The sequence below is a fragment of the Pinus tabuliformis genome, chromosome 9 (assembly GCF_031772625.1).
Source record: "Pinus tabuliformis cultivar Carrire ecotype Pingquan chromosome 9, CPIR1, whole genome shotgun sequence".
Classification (NCBI taxonomy): domain Eukaryota; kingdom Viridiplantae; phylum Streptophyta; class Pinopsida; order Pinales; family Pinaceae; genus Pinus; species Pinus tabuliformis.
The window spans coordinates 807,764,858-807,783,849 of record NC_142307.1 but is presented as its reverse complement, the minus strand read 5'-3'; the positions used below and the strand labels follow the sequence as shown (position 1 = coordinate 807,783,849).

The window sequence follows — 18,992 nt, the reverse complement described above, 5'->3', positions numbered from 1 at the left end:
GACGAGATGTAACGGCTACATGTATTTTGAATTGTGTTACAATGAGGTTCAGAGGCCATTTTTATCATGAAGAAAGAATGAGAAACCCTAAACATCCAAAAACATAAACCTAAGAGATGAAGTGCCAAAAGGTATGGGCCCCGATGGGGTTAGTTGGAACATCAACTTCCCGAGGTCGTAACTAAGTACACAATCTATGTTTGGCATGCACGATAGCTTGTTAGAAAGGTCTATCCAAGGATAACAATTTTCGACTACAAACGTTAATTGAAATCTCACGTTTTCCCATTTCCCAAAAAGAACATCAACCTGGATCAACCTGGATCAACCTGGATCAAGTCAATGCATAAGTCAATATTCGAGAGGCATAACTTCTTCATATAAACCTTGACTAAAATGATATTTACGCTTTTGAAATCTTCATATAAACCCTGACTAAGATGATATTTACGCTTTTGGAAAGTTCTTAATATTATGGAACAACATTAAAAAGATGAAAAATTTAATTGTAAAGTTTTAGTCCAAAAACAACTATTTAATGCGTGAATGGGCTAAAAAAGTTTTATTAACCCAAATCATTAAAATGAGACTTTTCCTTAAAAAAATACTAAAATAGATAACGTAATGATCGATTTGAAACCAATAGGTTTATGGGAATTTATTTTTAAATTTTGAATAACAAGTCAATTTTTTTTTTTACAAATTTGACTCAATTTTCTTAAAAAAAAACAAAAAATATAGCACAAATTTATTTATAAAACATATAGGAAATTACATTAACAAATAAAATAATAATTTCAATGAAGTAACAAAAGAGTAACTCAAAACGTTAATAAAAAAGGAAAAGACAAAATTCGAAAAAGGAAACTTCGCAGTAGCATATCTACTTAAAGATAGGCTGTCAAGAGGAACATACAACAAACTAAATATCAGAAAACAAGACCCTTTCATATCTTGAACAAAATTTGAGGCAATTTTTATGAGTTTGGATTATTAGAAAATATATATATATATATATTTTTGTAGATTGATACGAATATCATGAATGTATTGTAGATTGAATTGTAATTAGAAAAATAAATGTATTGTAGATTGAATTGTAATCAGAAAAAACAAATTTTATAGAGATTTGTTAAAATTACAAATTTAAGTTATATTGTTTATATAATTCAAAAGCTTCGTGGGTTTTTTAGTTCGTTAAATTTATTTATATATTTTAAAATATATTTTAAATAACAAAAATCACAATTGTAAAGAATATAATCTATAATGAAAATGTGTTCTTTAATTTTTCTATATTTTAATTATTTTTTAAGTATATTTTACATTCAATTTTTGTTTGAAATTTTATAGAGATTTATTGAAATAACAAATTTAAGCTATGTTGTATATACAATCCAAATAATTTGTAAAATTTTTAGTGTATTAAATCTATTTATATATTTTAAAATTCATTTTAAATAACAAAAATCACAATCTTATTCAAAATTATATTATCCAATTTCAAAAAAATAAAAAAAATAAACATATATATATATCCTAAACAAAACTCGAATCCTTAATTTTAATCCAGAAAAAAAGCACTTGGATTCCAAAAAAAAGTTGGACCAAGTCAGAGGTTAGTACTTGAAGTCGGATCAACAATGATTTCACATGAAGTGCATGGGACGTTGGATCCCTCCTCCAACCAACAAAAAAGAGGGAAAGTGGGTCCATGGGAGATTGAATAAGCGAACTTGAACGATACAGAGGGGTACCCACCGGACCCATTCTTCAATTAAAAAACAATGAGTGATGCATGATAGGGAAGGACATTAATGCGATTTGTAATATTGGTAGGAAAATTTAATGTCGTAGTTTAATGATTATGTTTTTTTCTTTGAAAGTTATGGAAATTTTGTTTATATTTTGAAAAAATTTAGCAGGTATTTTTGTAAATCTAAATAAAAACGTTTAAAATTTATAATTTTAGTTACTTTAGAAGTTTTTGATGGTAATGAATCTATTTCCACCATCAAAAATATGATTCAAACTCTGTTTCTACAATTTTTTTTGAATTTTTTTGCCTAGATTTCAACCACTTTTAGCCCTCCGAGCAATTCCTCCGCTTGGGTAAACGACTCCAAATTTAATACTTCAAGGATAAATCAATAAATAAATAAATAAATAATGTGAATAACTTTTTTCACTTGTAATTTAGATTATGACCGAATAAAATAGAACTCTTAAATTTCTTTTGAAAAAAGAGCACACCAATATTATTTAATTTCTTACTAACATAAATCCCAATTAAAATAAAAGAGCACACTAATATTATTTAATTTCTTACTTAACATAAATCCCAATTAAAATCTCTTATTTAAGATAAAATCACATTTAAAATTAAAAATAAAATAAAACATTAACCTATTAATAAAAAATTAACGTTAACTATCTTTAAAAATATGAAAAATAAAGCATTATTATCATAAAACGAAACTCAAAAATAATAAAATCTAAGTACATAACAAGACAACCAGATGCGTAAATTTAAAGCATTCCACCAACTAAAACACACGGGGACTTTCAAAATTAGGTGGAAAATGTCAATACAGATGAAACAAAAGGTAGTTTTAGAAAATGATGGGAGTATACTAATCAATATCCACAACAAACACGCATAAAAAGACCTCTGCAGCTACGAACAAAGATGCCAAAGACCTGAAATGTAAAAGTCACTCCAACATAATTAAAAAAACAAAAAATAATAAATAAATAAAAATTAAATTAAATTTTGGAATATGAATTAAAATTAAGTGTATTGTATTTAGTGGTGTTTTTTTCTAGTTTAGTATAATAGAAATGTTGTAATGTAATATCTGGTTAAATATTTTGAAGGGTTACTTTTATTAAATTATATAAAAATAAAATAAAATATAAAATTAATAATTATATTAATAATTAATAATTAAATTAGTTTAGATTTATTTGAATTTTTACGTGCCAAATGTTTAGAGTTATTAAATCTCGATGCAAACCTCTTTTAAAGTAAAAAAAATATTGATAACTTGATTTAGAATTAAAATGGATGGAGGCTCATTTAGTTAAAAGTGTATTTTCAAATATATTGAAACAATTCTATTTGGGATAGCTAAATTAGCAATGACTATAGAAATAAAATTTCATACCAAAAATCTTAGATTCAAATCTTTTACTCCCATAATAATATTTATGTATATGAATTAAATTTAATTTTAATAACTGAAAAAGCATTTTGTTATTTTTCCAAAACTCAATTCTTACACATGAAATATTAAATTAGTAAAACAGTTTTTATAATATCTCATTTAAAATGATATGATTTTTTTATATAACCATGATAAATAATCCTAAATAATAATTATTCTCATTATTAATTAACAATTAAATTATAACACAAACTTTTATTTTCTCTAATTTAAACAAATACACACCCCACCCGGATCTTAGGAGTATTTGGAATAAATACTTACTCACTGATAGGCACGTTAACATGGCAGAGGAGTGGGGCAATGGCCGTCATTAAAGAACACACGTGGATTAAGTGGTATTTTTGATATTTTATCAAAAGGTTTAGTTATAAAGAGCATTGCTCTCTAGATTTAAGTAATAATTACCCCATATATATATATATTTTTTTATTGGGTTTAAAGTAATTTTAGATTTAATAATATATTTTTGTTCATATATAATTTAATTATTAATATTTTTAAAATATTCATTTCTATAATTTTTTTCTTAAATTATATAAAGAAACATATTTTATAAAGAAAATTACAATTCTACCCAAAGTTATATTATCAAATTTGCATGAGAAGGACCACATCATCTGATAAACGACAAAATTAAAACAAGCATCGTGCTGTGGATAATGGGGTCTCTACGTGCCTTGGCCCCACTAAATTTTCTAGGACTCAATTGAATTTGCGACGAGTGGTGGCCCAGTACCGTCCGTCAACCTCCAGACCATATCCTACTCCACTCTAACCGTGCTCTGGTCAGTCACATGGACTGGGGCCCACCATCAACGGCTTGTTTTTCGTGAAGTCAAAAAACATTGCCCGCACACTTAACCGTTGGGAGAGGCGAGATAACTGCAAAGTGATGGAAGGAACTCAACGAATAATCTCCATCACACACAGTAGCGTCCCTTTCTTTTGATACAGTGTCCCTCACTCTGGCTTTATATTTCATTTCTCTTTTGCCCCACATTGAAGGCAGCTGAGCATGCGCTCTAATATTCCCTTAAATTATTGTTAAAGGGTTCCATTCTCCACTGCTAGCCAGCCGGAGGATCATGAGTTCCTGCAAATTCTTGTTTTAACACCGCAACATTACTAACATGTGCTTCTGCTTGCTTTGCTAGGTAAAAAGAAAAAGGCTCACTGCAGGTTGACTACCGTCCATCCATCAAGTTTTATGGCTGCTACTGATTTGGGCCCCTTTGCGCCCCAGATTTCAAGCAAAGTGAAAAGCAGTTGATAGTTATTCTGTGGGGATGGGATATGATACTATAAATTCCCTCCTAAAGCTCTCGTCTCTGCACCAATAAATTTGGGTTTGTTGTTCCTTTGCGTTTCATTGCTTTCTTGGTTACTTTATTTCGTTAGTATGGGGCGGACAGTTGGGCTTCAATGGCCGCTGGTGCCCAATGTCTGTGTAAATGTAACTGCATTTTGCTTTGTATTGTTGTTGTTGTTTTCGTGCAAGGAAGCAGCGTTGGGTTTGGAACACACGGAGCTTAATAGAGATGACTTGGAATGGCGCCCTGCTACAGCGACCTGGTATGGCAGTCCAGATGGCGATGGCAGCGATGGTATATTGTGTATTTTTTGTTATGCTATTCTACATAGTTCATTTGTGGAGTGACAACATCTCTCATACTATTTAACAATAATTATAGTAACTCTTGTCGCAATGCAGGTGGGGCCTGCGGGTATGGCGGCCTTGTAGATCAGAAGCCTCTGCGAGCGAGAGTAGGGGCTGTAAGCCCCGTTTTATTCAAAGGCGGAGAGGGCTGTGGAGCGTGCTACAAGGTAACCAATGACTGCAAAAACTCAGACCAACAAAGGCCGTATGTTTTTTTTTTAATTACTATATCACCAAATTATTGTTGATTCATGGAAACTGCAGGTTAAGTGCATGGAGAAAGGCTTATGCTCCGAGAAACCTGTAACTGTGGTGATTACTGATGAATGCCCAGGAGGATACTGTGCGTTCGGTAGAACACATTTTGATCTGAGTGGAGCTGCGTTTGGTCGTATGGCCACCAATGGCAAAACCCCAGCGCTTCTCAACACTGGAGAGCTCCCAGTTCTTTACAGACGGTATAACACACACGAACCCAACATGCGCAAATCACATGTAGTAATTTTGATATTCCTGGTTTTCAATGTTGGTTGTGATGTTATTTATTGCAGGACATTGTGCGAATATCCGGGGAAGAATATAACTTTCCATGTGACCGAAGGCTCCACTGCCTATTGGTTCTCCATACTCATCGAATACGAAGACGGAGATGGCGATGTGGGAGCCATGCATCTAAAACAGGTGTGTGTGTGTGCAGGACCCCTGTGATTCGAACCTCAAACGTTAATAATTCTGCTGTTAAATTCCTAACTTGAATACGAATTAAAAACACAGGCGGATTCAGATGCGTGGATGGAAATGAATCATGTTTGGGGAGCCAACTGGTGTATATTGGGAGGCACTCCACTGAAGGCGCCATTCTCTGTGCGAGTGACAACGCTGACGAGCAAACGAACGTTGTCTGCGAGGAACGTGATTCCCGATCACTGGTATCCTAACGCCACCTACAAAGCGCGCCTCAATTTCGAGGACTAGCCCCCCAGCATTTGACCTCCCTTGTTTCATCAATTTTTTATTCTTTTAATGTGTAAAATTCAAGGTCTGTAAGTATCAACCGTCCAGAGCTTCCAGACATCTCTGAAATGTGCAGGTGGTGTCGGGATGGTAGCTCTAGAAACTGGCATCCTGTCAGGAGAACAAATGTCGTTTAGTGTATGTATATTTATTATTTATTGTACGCGTGGCGGAGTGAAACCTGACATAAGCAATGATAATCTTTGTGGACAAATGTGTATAGAGTCGTCCAAAATAATAGGTATTTTAGTGTAACCCTATTGTATTCATCAATTTATTTCCCCCGGGTAAGATATTTCCCCCGGTAAGATTTATGAATTCATTATACGTAGATTTATTATTCTGTAATGGTGAGCCTTACTCGTATAGAGTTTGTAATATTTTTTTATTTTCTATAATTAATAAATTTGGTACTCTATTTTTTGGAACATTGCTTTGTGGGTTATAATATTGGTACTCGATAAAATTTTAATTTTGGATTTTCGTTTTGGTTTTGGTTGGAGCATGTCCATGACCCAATCTAACATTTCGGATATATTGGGACCAAAACAACACTTAGAGGGTAATACTGGTACTTTAGAAAATCTTGCTTTGGGTTGCACCATGTGTGCCCAATCTCACATTTCGGATCTGGTGGGACCAAAATAATATCTAATAATTTTGGATGTTTTGCTATATATATATATATTTATATATAACGATAATTACGAAGTAATTTAAATTAATTTAGATTTATTTCAAATTTATTTAAATTATTACTAAATTTTTTAATTTAATGTTGGTTAGTATAAATAATTTTAAATTTAAGTTATTTTAAAAATTTTGAGTTTAGACTTTTATGATCCATATTAATTATAACAACATTTTTCGGAAAAAATCACATGGAGATAATTTAGTTACGCATTTCGAACTAACCAGTGTGGTACATCTTCAGGACAAAATGATGAATCAGATCTAGGCAGTGAAATAAATTATTAGATGTTAATTAGGATATTGGTCTTTATAAAAATAATTTATTTTACTAATTTTAAAAAAATTAAATATATTTAATTATGTATAAATATTCACTCATAATTAATATGTCTAAATAAATATTATTATTTAGAGAAAAAATTGTAAATCAAGTTTTATTGTTAATTCCATGAATAAATGTGTAATTTTTTATATAAATTATTTTTATAAATGATTTTGTGATATATCTAAGTTAAAACTTTTATACTATTATTTTTGCACAATTGAATAGCTATGTCTAGGATAGAATTCTTAATAACATTAATGTCATCTATGTTCACGTTAATTCACTTTGGCAAAGCTCTCATATTACTTGATGGAAAAAGATACATCCCTCCTTTCCTATTTATTACAATAAATATACAAAAAAAAAAAACAATCCTTTTATGCAAGGACGGGAACAACTAAATGATAAAACTATACATACTCACAACCTTAAAATGATACAACTATCAAAGTTCCGCCCCCAAAAAAAATTTCCAACACAAATAATTGGACACTACATAACACAAGTCTACACTTCTATCTTGCACAACCATTGTTCTCATTTAACCTAAATGAACTTAGAGACTATCCTAAAAATAAGACTGAATTGTAGTTCAACCCATTAATATATATTATATTCCAATGTGAAATATATGGGTCATGGGCCCATAGAGTTCCTCCCCTTTACCCCACACTCATGTGAGTAAAATTGCAACAACTTCATATATGTTAGGTTAAACTTGACTCAGTGAAATAGTCAAAGTTGTTAGATCCATAGTGGTAGTTTAGGGCACATGGTTTTGGTGGCTCATGGTATTAGAGCTCATGGATTGCATGTTATGAAGCCTTTAAAAGGTTTGAAGATTGTCCATTGTGATGTGTTAAAGTTGAGTTGATGGCTCACTTAATTTGGGTAGGATGTTGGCCAATTTTTATTAAGTTAAGGCATGGCTATGTTTAATGATCCAAGTAGATGTGGATGAATCACCATGGTCAACAATTGTTTTTTATTATCGATGGTCTACAAGCCTATGGTTTTGGTAAACCATGGTATCTACTCATAGTATTTTAAAGATGCAAAAAAAAATCAATTATACAATTATCTTTTACCATATACAACCATTTCTTAGTTTTTACCATAGTGATTTATGGTATTCACTTGTGGTTTTTTTTTGTAACTCGTGGTATTTGAAATATAACGAAAGTGCATGAATCTAGGTAAAAGGGTATGTGGAAATAATATAGATACATACCTTCGTCTAAAAAGCCATGAAGTTTCCCCTGATGTAGTCTTATGACATCTTTTACCATTATTTGTTTTATGTGTTTGTGATGTTTTCTATTGTCAATATTTAGTCTCATTCCTCGAATATCCTAGATCATTTAAGTCATAATATAATAATAGATCTACTAATTGGTTTTTAATCATGTGTTTTAAGTGTTTGGATGGTTAAGTAAGCTTAACTATTCCTCAAATAACCTAGATCATTTAAGTCGTAATATAATAATAGATCTACTAATTGGTTTTTAATAATGTGTTTTATGTGTTTGGATTGTTAAGTAAGGCTTAACTAGGTGAAAGAGTTAAAGTCACTAGATTAAATAGTTGTGGTTTAGGCACATGGTTTTTCTTTCCCATAGATTGCATGAAAGGAAGCCTTTAAAAGGCTTGGGAAGACTTCCTTGTAATGTATCAAGGAGGTGAATGGTGAAGGTTCCCTTGGTTGACTTGGCCAAGGGACTAATAGAATATTTTGTTAGCTAATTTTTTCCCCAAAGTATGGTTTTTATAAGATAAACATTGTGTTTATGATATTGTTTTTCTAAGATAAACATTGTGTTTATGATTTTTTATTTGTTGCTAGATATTTTTAGTAGAAAATGAGAAAATTTATATTTCTCTTTGGTAATTTTAATATGGTATTAGAGCATGTTAATTGGAACTCTCTAAGGAGAGTTGTTTAACATGGGGGGATTCATGAAGAGTTTGTTGGGCATGATGATAATCATCAATAGTTGTTGTGGTTTTCGGAAATATCATAAAGAGGAGACACACATGCATGACGAATGCATATATGTTTAAGCTCAGATACGTTGATGTAAGGTGTATATATGAGGAATCTATTATATCTAAATCAGACTCAATTTGTGGGAAGTATAAAGGCGAGGAAATGCTTCCTTGTTTTATTTGCCAATCTTGAGATCTAGTCAATTGTGAGAAGTACCAATGTATAGTGAGCATGAGGCGTTTCCTAGGAAACACGCTCATGACCTTGCTTTAGGAGATTTGATTGACCATGTAGCTGCAAGTCATAATGTACATCACAATGGCCATGGAGATCAACGAGAAGACTAGTAGAAATACCAAGTAGGCACCCTCAAAGAGCATGATGCACATCATCTTTTTCTCAATTCTATAGATCAAATGGTCTAAAATGAGGTTAACTTAAATATGAAGTCTTCTTTGAGCAAGATGTAAGGGATTTGACAAAGAAAATTGTTATGCATTTCTCTAGTAGGAACTTGGAAGTTCGAACCAAGGAGCGAATAACTCATGGTTCACCCAATTTTAGTAGCATTTCATCCTACCTTCACCCATAAGTCAAAGTATATGATGTCGAGGAGCTTTTGTGAGGTCATTAACAATGCCATCATCAAGCTCGGTAGGCATGTTGTTATAGGATTGATAAGTGGTTGCATAAATTCCTTCAGTTTTACAACTAGGGAGGGGCATATTGAGGTTAGTGTGCCCATATATGAAGCTCTAGTGATATATATGGATAGGCCATTCAAGGAGACCAAGGATTGGTTTCAGTGGGTAGAGATGCTTACTTTTATCCAAAGGATGGTTGTATATCCTTGTTGTGGGGAGGACTAGATGATCTTGAGGATTAATTATGGAGCATAAGTTGAGGGAGCTATGGAGAAAGGATGGTGGAAAATCTCATGGGTGTGGCAGTGTTAGAAACATCCAATTTGTTGACCTTGGCCATGCAAATATAGCATGGACCATCAATGGAAGGCGACATGATGTAGACACTAAAGTAGAGTGCCATATCTTATGTTTATAACAATCAAGCAGGTTAGGAGAATGTTATTATTACCATCATTTCAAAGAACACATTAATGGGTCAAAACAGTTTTTTTGGGAATTTTTTTTGGTCAATCCATCGCAGGGTAATAGAATTCATGAGGACTAGCATGTGAGAAATGAATAATGGTGAGAATAGTGGCAATAGCTATAGCAATCTATGACCAAGGGTTTTGGCAGGCAGAGGAAAGCATCACAATGAACGTGCTAGGAGTGTTTCAAGGAAATAACAATAATAAATTTATAAAAAAATAAAAAAGAAATATTATAATGGAGTTGAAAATTTGTAATTGCATGTACATGGGTGTGCAGTCATAAGATCTAATAAGGAATATGTACCCTTAATAAATGACCAGTAAGGTCTAGACATAGACCTAGGTGAAAGGGGGGAACACTTCAAACCCTTGGATATAAACTCTGAGAGGGGTAGGGTCCAGAGGTGAGCAATGTTGGCCTATTTGGTCGATTTATCATATTTGTTCTAGGGGGTATTTTTAGGTAAACTAGACTTGGTGAAAGGGTCAAATTTGCTTGGTCAAATAGTAGTGGTTTCAGGCACATGGTTTTTCTTGCCTGTGGTTTCATGCTTGTGGATTGCATGCAATGAACTGTTTAAAAGGATTTAGAAGACTTCAGTGTAATATTCTATGGAGGTGAGATGTGAAGGCTCACTTGGCTAGCTTGGCTTGGTTTTGGCCAAGGGACTAATAAAATATTTTGTTAGCTAGTTTTTTCCCCGAAGTGGGGTTTTTCCATAAGAAACATTGTGTTTATGATTTGTGATTTATTGTTGGTTTTTTTTAATCTTCTCTTAGTAAATTTATATTTCTCTCCAATAATTTTAAAAATATGTAGTAGACATATTCATGTAGAGCCATATAATGACATGAATTTACAACATTCATGCTCATCTCTTCTACCCTAGTGATCAACCAATTAGTACTAATAAGATCTGCAATAATGCACAACATAACTATAACATAAATATAATTGCACAAATTCATCTATGCATATACATATGTTTTTATGGAATCCTAAAGGTAAAAACCACCATCTCAACACTCTCTCTCTCTGTCACTCTGTCTCTCTCTCTCTCTCTCTCTCTCTCTCTCTCTCTCTCTCTCTCTCTCTATTTCATACAATCAATTTTGTGGAAATTAGTTATAATGGCTTGATGGCCATATATTAGATTATAAAAACTCATTGCACTTATAAGCCAAAGTCCATAGAAACCTCAACCATTAGCTCTATCTCATTTTTCTCAAGATCTTCCTCTTTAAACCACCCCCTCTTGTCATCATTCATGGTATGTTTATTCCTCTTCATCAAATTGTTCTCCTTTACCTTTGTAATGGTCTATTCCTATGCTTATTTTATTAACTAGTTCCCATGCCCTTTTACTTTTCGCTTTTGTCTTTCGTTTCTATCTTGAGATCAATCTCTTATTAATGATTCTTCTTATTTAACAAGGATTTTTAGATTGCGTGGACAATGTCGCAAGTTAACCATTTATATTTTATCTCACTCCTAGTTTTGCAGCATTGACTTGGGGAGTTCTATAGCGAAGATAAATCCCACATGATCCTCGGTATAAATTTCTAATGCAAAAAACTGCATTTTACATTCAAAAACACCGCCACGTTTTGTAATGGCTAGTCCTAGCATCAACTACTTTTATAGAAATCATACTCCATTCTGTGTGGTATTCTAATTCATAATCTTGTTTTGTTATGGACATTTTTTCATCCCTTGGTCCAAAGCTTCACTTATCCACTATAATCCATGAGCTATGGACTCCATCTATACTTCAGACAAGTTTGTCACACGTTTAATGGTCATCATGGGTGTCATCAAGATGACATATGCCATCTTCAAACTGTTGGACACCTAATGCGCTAAGGGTTATAGTGTGGAAGTTGAACAACCAAAGGGAGTCCAAGAGACCTTGGAAGATTAATCCAAGAGTCACACAAATGTATTATAAATTTACATCTTGTGAATAATAAATGTATTGAATGTTCTATCTTATCTCTTGTCTTCACCTGGTTGTGTTTAACATGGTATCAGAATGGACGAATTTTGGCCCTACTCCAATTTGAGCCACTGGTTTTTATGGCCTTTGTTAGTCCTATTGCATTTATTCTTATCTTCGGAAGGCCATATAAATGGTATTTGCGTGTCCTTGAAGCCACCTTGTGGTTGTGTGCACGAACTTTGTTACCTAAATATAAGAAATAGACCGTTACATGAAGATACCCTCAAAAAGCATTTTGATTGTGTTTTGCATTACCTTTATTGTTTAAGATTTTATATTCATAGATTTATAAAATTTAGTAAGGGAGAAATTGAGATTTTAGGGAATTCAAGCATTGCGGCCCTCATCACAACAATGCTTTGGATTATGGACCCTAGAGTTGGAGCAAGATAATCCAGGTTCCACCATTAGGTGCATTGCAGTGGAAGAAAAAAATGAGAATATAGATGCAGATTGGGGAGGATTTGGAACTCATTGAGGTATTAATTGTGCCATGAGATTAATTTGTAGTGTAAGGAGCTATACGTTCTACCATTGGAATTATATGTTCTACTATTTGAATCCAGCATTTAGCTTCCAAAGTTGTGGGAAGCCGAATTGGTTAGAACAATGGAGCTAGACTTATAGTGCCAAGCTGATGCCTTTTATGATGATTCCCATTATCTCGTTGCTCATGACTTAGATGGACATGTGCATGCTTAACTAACCTACAAGCAAACTCATTTCAATACACAAGCATAGGTAAGCGGTTTATGAGCGTTGAGGGCTTGGTGCACTCCAGGATCAACGGATATAAAAAGTTGGTATTGTGGCATTCAATGCCATTGATTATAAAAATATGGTATTGTGTTCATGCTATGCTTTGAATATTTTCTAAAGAATGTTTGTGCAAGAAGACGTGATAATTTTGTCTTTTAGCTAGAGGAGTTTAGGGTTCAAAAGTTACTCTCGACCTTCTCTAGGTGCTTTGAGATTTTCACATATTTCAATCATTGTGGCCTCTTTGTTCAGGTCCTATTAGGATACCAAACATTGTTAATGCTGCTGACAATAAGTTGTGGATATCGTTAATGTGTTGATCTTAAGTGGTGGAGATTGTTAATGTGTTGAACTTAAGTGGTGGAGATTTTGAGTGCACTATGATTTACAAATTTGTGTTAGGCTTTTATGTTCCTTAGCCTTTTTCGTTGAGGATTTTTATGTTCCTTAGCCTTGAAAGGAGGATATATATTTCAAAAATTAGTTGAGATCTTGAAGCTGACACTCTTTATTTGCTGAGTTTGATTCTTGAGATTGAAATATGGCTAGATTACATGATTTGTTAGAATTATTAAGCAGTCTAATGTTGTCTATTGTTGAAGATGTAGTAAGAATCAACAAAGATTCTCTTGCTAACATTAGCATCATTTTGAAGTTTTTTTTGTTCAAAATAATCCCCTATTTGACTTTGAAACGGGATCCTATTAGTGACTAGCAATTCATCAAGTTAGTAAAGTTGAGGTTGATTTAGAGCAAGTGCCCATTTCATAAGCATATTTGCATAAAAATGTGGAAATTTAGCCTGCACTTTCCAAGCCCATCATCAGACCTTGGGAAGAGATTGTCAGCAATAAGTACAGAACAAGTCTTGGATCTGATAAGGATGTGTCCTTTTATATTCTTGACTATTCCAAGCCCATCAAATTTTAGAGTGTTTGATTTCTTCATGATAATCTAGCTTCACCTATTCCTCCTCCTCTACAATAACATATTGTGAAATGCCAACATTGTGACCAAGTTGGCCATGTGAAAGATCATTGTTTTGATCTTCACCCGTGCAAGCATTGTGGTCAACACACTCATTGTTCACACAGATGCTTAAAAAACAAACCTCCTGCAAGAACACTGATTCACCTTGGATGGATCGTTTCTTGGCAATGGTCTTCAACAACCAAGAATATATTTCAGTCATATGTCAAAATTTCTTCTATAGTATTAAAAAGTATTGCATTTGAGTTTTCTCCATCATCTCACCTTGTATCTGACAGGGGGGGAATTGATGGTCATCTAAAAGTTTAAAATATAAATTAAGTGAGCCTGAGCCACAATGTTGGGCCTCAAAATAGTCCCTATTCTCACTCCATTATTCACCAATACCTTCACATTACTTCCATATTACCTTCATGTCACCTCCATTCCACCTCCACATCATTACATTTACCTCATCATTGGGTTATAACTATGCTTTTCCAAATTTTATTAATTCTTAACATTTTTAAGTGGATTTATGGTTAAACTTTAGAAAATAATATGCTTATACTTATACCTAACAATTAGAATGAGTTTGTTGACATGTGTAGGTACAAAGAAAGCTTCCAAGGCATCTTTATGTGGCACTCTATGTTCAAATTCGAATTTGATGATATCATGGACCTCATGGAGGAGATCATGGAGGATAGGGTTATGTGTCACCATTGGTTGAGAAATATGTGGGTCAAAGGAGGGAATAATGGATTTACATTTATGAGTTTGTTATCATAATTTTTGTAAAAATAGGAGTGTTATCTCCTTCATTTGTAATCTTAACTTTTAGAATTTACAAACTTGGTCCTTCATTTGTAATTTTAGATTTTGGAATCATTGTAATGTAGAGCTTAGGACCTCTTGGAATGTAGAACTTGGAGCTTGAAATTGCAATTTGTAATTAATGATAAATAAAGTGGATTGGATTTTCTTCTACAATTGACTTCTTTCTAGGTGTTCTTGTGGAGCTATGGAGGGCCCTAGTTGCCTCACTTGCATGCTTGTTTTGTTTTGGTAAACTTTAATTTTATGTTTGTTTGTGAATTTAATTAGATTAAATAACTAATTCATATGCTTGAGATATAAATGAATAGTCTCTTGTAAGAGAGATTAAATATTTCATGCAATCAATCAGAATTAGATTTAAGTGTTTTAATTTCATTAGTTTAAATAGTTTGTTGATTAAGATGATTAGAAATATTAATGAACAGTCTCCTGTAAGGGAGCTTTAATATTTCTTACACTTGTCACAATGTCTTTAGATTTCGTTTTAATTAAATGACTAAATAGGTGTTGGAAAGCCCAATGAAAGACCTCCTGTAAGGGAGCTTTGGCATTTCTTCACCTAGGTTAGTTTAGTTTATCTCTAAGTCCATATATATTAGATGATCCTTGAAGGTTACTTACCACCATAGGTTGCAACCCTCCCTTTCTAGGTTGAAGGTATCCCTCTCCAAAGCATTAGGGACAATTCCTCTAGTAGAAGACTTCAGCTTCTTGCCAAATTTGGAAGAGTTACGGGAACTGCACTAAGTGTTTCTTTGGTTGGTGACGTTCCTTAAACCATTGCAAGTTGTAGACCTTCCTTCTTCTAGGTTGAAGGTCCCCCTCTTCAAAGAATCAGGAGCACTTCCTCTAACAGAAGACCTCAACTTTTTTCCAGATTTGGAAGAGTTCCAGGAACTGCACTAAGCGTTCCAGTGTTGGTGGTAATCCTTAAACCATCACCAGTTGAGACCTCGAGTTCTCCCACCTTATACCATCATCTTAGAGAGAACATTCATCTTATTGATGTCTTGCATTGTTGTATTTTTGTATTTGAGCTCTCTTCTTGGACTTGTATATACCCTTCAGATTAAGGGGGGGAATGTTGGACACTTAATCTGCTAAGGGTTATGGTGTGGAAGTTGAACACTCAAAGGGAGTCCAAGACAAACTAACATTGATGCTCCTTGATCACTTTGTGATGTTTTTATAAAATGGGTGGACTCGTTTTTAAGATATTTTCATCATGATGAATTTCTACAAAATATTAAAAACCAATGTGTTAATGGTAAAAGATGGCCACATATAGAATTGTGATCCAATTATGTTTGAGAATTAAATGAGTGATACCATTAACACAAAAACAAACACAAATAAATAGTGAAAATCAAATTCTATTACTCAAATAATGGTGAAAATCACTCTACATATAGAATGTTTAGTGCTATAGTGGTAGCTATCTCTAAGAAAGTATGTGATTACTACACTCATTTGCAAAATCTCTCTAGCAAAAGGTTGAAACTACACTTTAGCATAATGTAAATTTTAAGAGGAAAATACCCTAACCTACAAGAACCCTAACCTTATCATGAAGTTAAAGTATGAGGAAAAATGTTATATTGGATAGGAGCCGTCTAACAAGGCAGAGGAATTGCTCGGATAGCCAAAAGTGGCCAGAATTTGGGCAAAAAAATTTCAAAAAATCTTCTAGAGACAGTGTTTGAATTGTCTTTTTGATGGTGGAAATGGATTCAACACCATCAAAAACGTCTAGGACACCTAAAATTTTGAAGTTTAACAGCAATAACTTGGATTTACAAAAATCCTTGTCGGATTTCTCTAAATATGCCCGGAATTTCCATAACTTTCCAGGTAATTCCTTCGGCTAGTTAGACTACGACTATTGGATAAAGCTATGTTGTATAAAAAAGGGGAGCCCTGTGAATTAATATATGAATTAAACATATATACATTTAAAAAAACACATAATACTATGGGCCAATAACATGGCCCAAAAAACCATAACACATTTATTATGACACATGGTCATAAGATTTTTTTTTTAATTAATAAAATTTAATTAAAAGGGAATCCCTACCATCCACCTAATAATTAATGATAATTAAATCAAAAGTATGGATGCACTATTCTAAAATAGATAGGCTATCAGAAGTAACTATAATAGTCATATAAATTAAATTATGGTAAACATCTATAGGCATTAATTCATGATAAATATCAAAACACACACTTCATGATACAATTTACATTCCCAAGATAAAAAAAAATCACAAAAATTAACTAAATTATAACTTTATCTTAAATTATTATTATTATAAGATGAATTAATACATAAGTTAAATATATATACATTTTGCATTATCATGGTTTATCGATACTACATGCCCAAAAAATCATATCATTGCATAAGACATTTGTTTTAATTAATCAATTTAATTAAGATGGAAAAAATGATATCACTACTTTTGAGATAAATCTCAACCTTTGTTTCATGGCTACTACTAAGAATATTTTAGAATATTATGTGGAGGTTAAATCCCTATCATCCACCTAATAATTATTGATAATTAAAATAAAAATTTGGAAGCCCTATGCCAAAATAAACATGCCTATGAACATAATTAACAATGTAGAGAGTAGCTCATATGGCATAACCACCACCAATTTGTTTAAACCCACATGGTAAGCATACACATAGCTACATTACACATGCCAAAATTAACTAGTTTTCATAGACAATAAAGCCATGCATGGGAACAAAGTCTAATTAGTGATAAATTGATTCTGGTATTGAGGAATTGAAATTAATATTTGTGACATGTCTACTATCTGCACACCTTAGAACACAAAGTATTTTGGAGGTAGAAAAGTGGGGACGTAAGAGGATGAAAGCCTCTCATTTTTTGCTAGAGTATGTTCCACCAGAAATGACAATACCCATATGGTTGTGGGGGTTGGAGAGAATGATCACTATGCATTTTCACTCACATTCACAATGGAGAGAATACATATATGATTTCATTATTCTTAGAATATTAATGCTCTCTACATTTTTCTTTAATTTATGCTGAAAGTGTTTTTTTAGTACTAAGGGATTTTGTGTCATGAATTTGTGGTAGAGATGATAGGTGGTTTTCCAAATTGGAACAAGAACTTCCTAAATGGGAGTGATTTATAAAGGGGAAATATAAATATGTAGAGGAAGCTCTATGGAAAAGGAAAATACAAAGAAGAAGTTGGGTTATTCCAAGACACACATGTAACTTCGTTGCTAGAAGAAATTGTAAAGTGTAGGGAACCTAGAAAGAAATGCAAGAGTTTATTTATTGACATCCATTTGTTCTTCCTCAATTGCAATGTGAACAAATCTCATCTTCACACGAGGATTTATTATGAGTGTATAGTTGTCAAATCCCCTCTATATGGAAAACATTTCACAATATTTTTTTAGGGTCACAATGCATGAAAATAACTTTGATACCTAAGTCATCATAGGTTCAGTTATCAAGAATTACTTGGATACTTCTTGTAATAAGAGTTAGAGTTTGGTTGCAAAATCAAATGATGCATAACTTTTTATTATGGAAATAGATCAGAACAATTACATTAAGAATGAATTAAGATTTTTTTTTTTTTTTCAAATTTCTAGAGAATCTTGATTTATCAGTTTGACTATCAACCATTCAACTTATATAAATTATATGGTTTCTCTAGTTTGATATAATAATTGGATTTGGATTTTATATCAAAAAATGTCATTCCATAAATTGGAAAACATATTAGCATATAATGTTAAAATGTTGCTTAACAATAGGATATATGTTTGTTTATGTGTATTTCATTTGAATAGGTTATGTACAAATGAAAGAAGTGATGGTTGATCATACATGAAAGATTAAGTAGATTCTTTTCTTAAGGAGACGAAAAATTGCATTGGACAAGAAGTTCAAAAAGACCCCATGAAACTTAGGCATTTTTGTCACTTCATCAGAAATTGATTGGTTTGTCCGATTAACTAGACTTTCATTTTCACTTTCTCCCTTTTCATATACATAGGAAGCATGTTCAATTTCAATGTGGCACTTTTTGTGTTGGTTCATATCATTACGATCCCAAAATACCATCTCCATGTTCCTTTCTTGTGAATTTCTCTTTGTCATCAACAAGCATAATATTAATTGTTATATTTGTAATTGGTCATCAAAAAAGGTATGCAATTGCAACATAAAATATTTGGTAGTAAGAATTCAAGAATAGGAATTTAGGATAATTAACTCATAATCTTAGAATATACTTACATATTACACACTTTAAATAACTAACTCTTACTCAAGTTTGGATGTTTATTAAATCCATAAATTTGCTTCTCCTTGTTGCTTTGGAAACTTGTGTAGTATGTGT

At 32.6% G+C, this 18,992-nt stretch overlaps 1 protein-coding gene across 1 annotated transcript; it reads left to right on the top strand.

The window, feature by feature from the left end:
* Window positions 1–4,139: 4,139 nt before the first annotated feature.
* On the top strand, window positions 4,140–6,249 carry LOC149151232 (expansin-B3-like). The gene is made up of 5 exons (XM_089438415.1): window positions 4,140–4,834; window positions 4,942–5,054; window positions 5,152–5,345; window positions 5,439–5,568; window positions 5,662–6,249. Exons 1-5 carry the CDS (start codon window positions 4,630–4,632, stop codon window positions 5,860–5,862), a joined length of 843 nt encoding a protein of 280 aa, XP_089294541.1. The 5' UTR covers window positions 4,140–4,629; the 3' UTR covers window positions 5,863–6,249.
* Window positions 6,250–18,992: the final 12,743 nt, after the last annotated feature.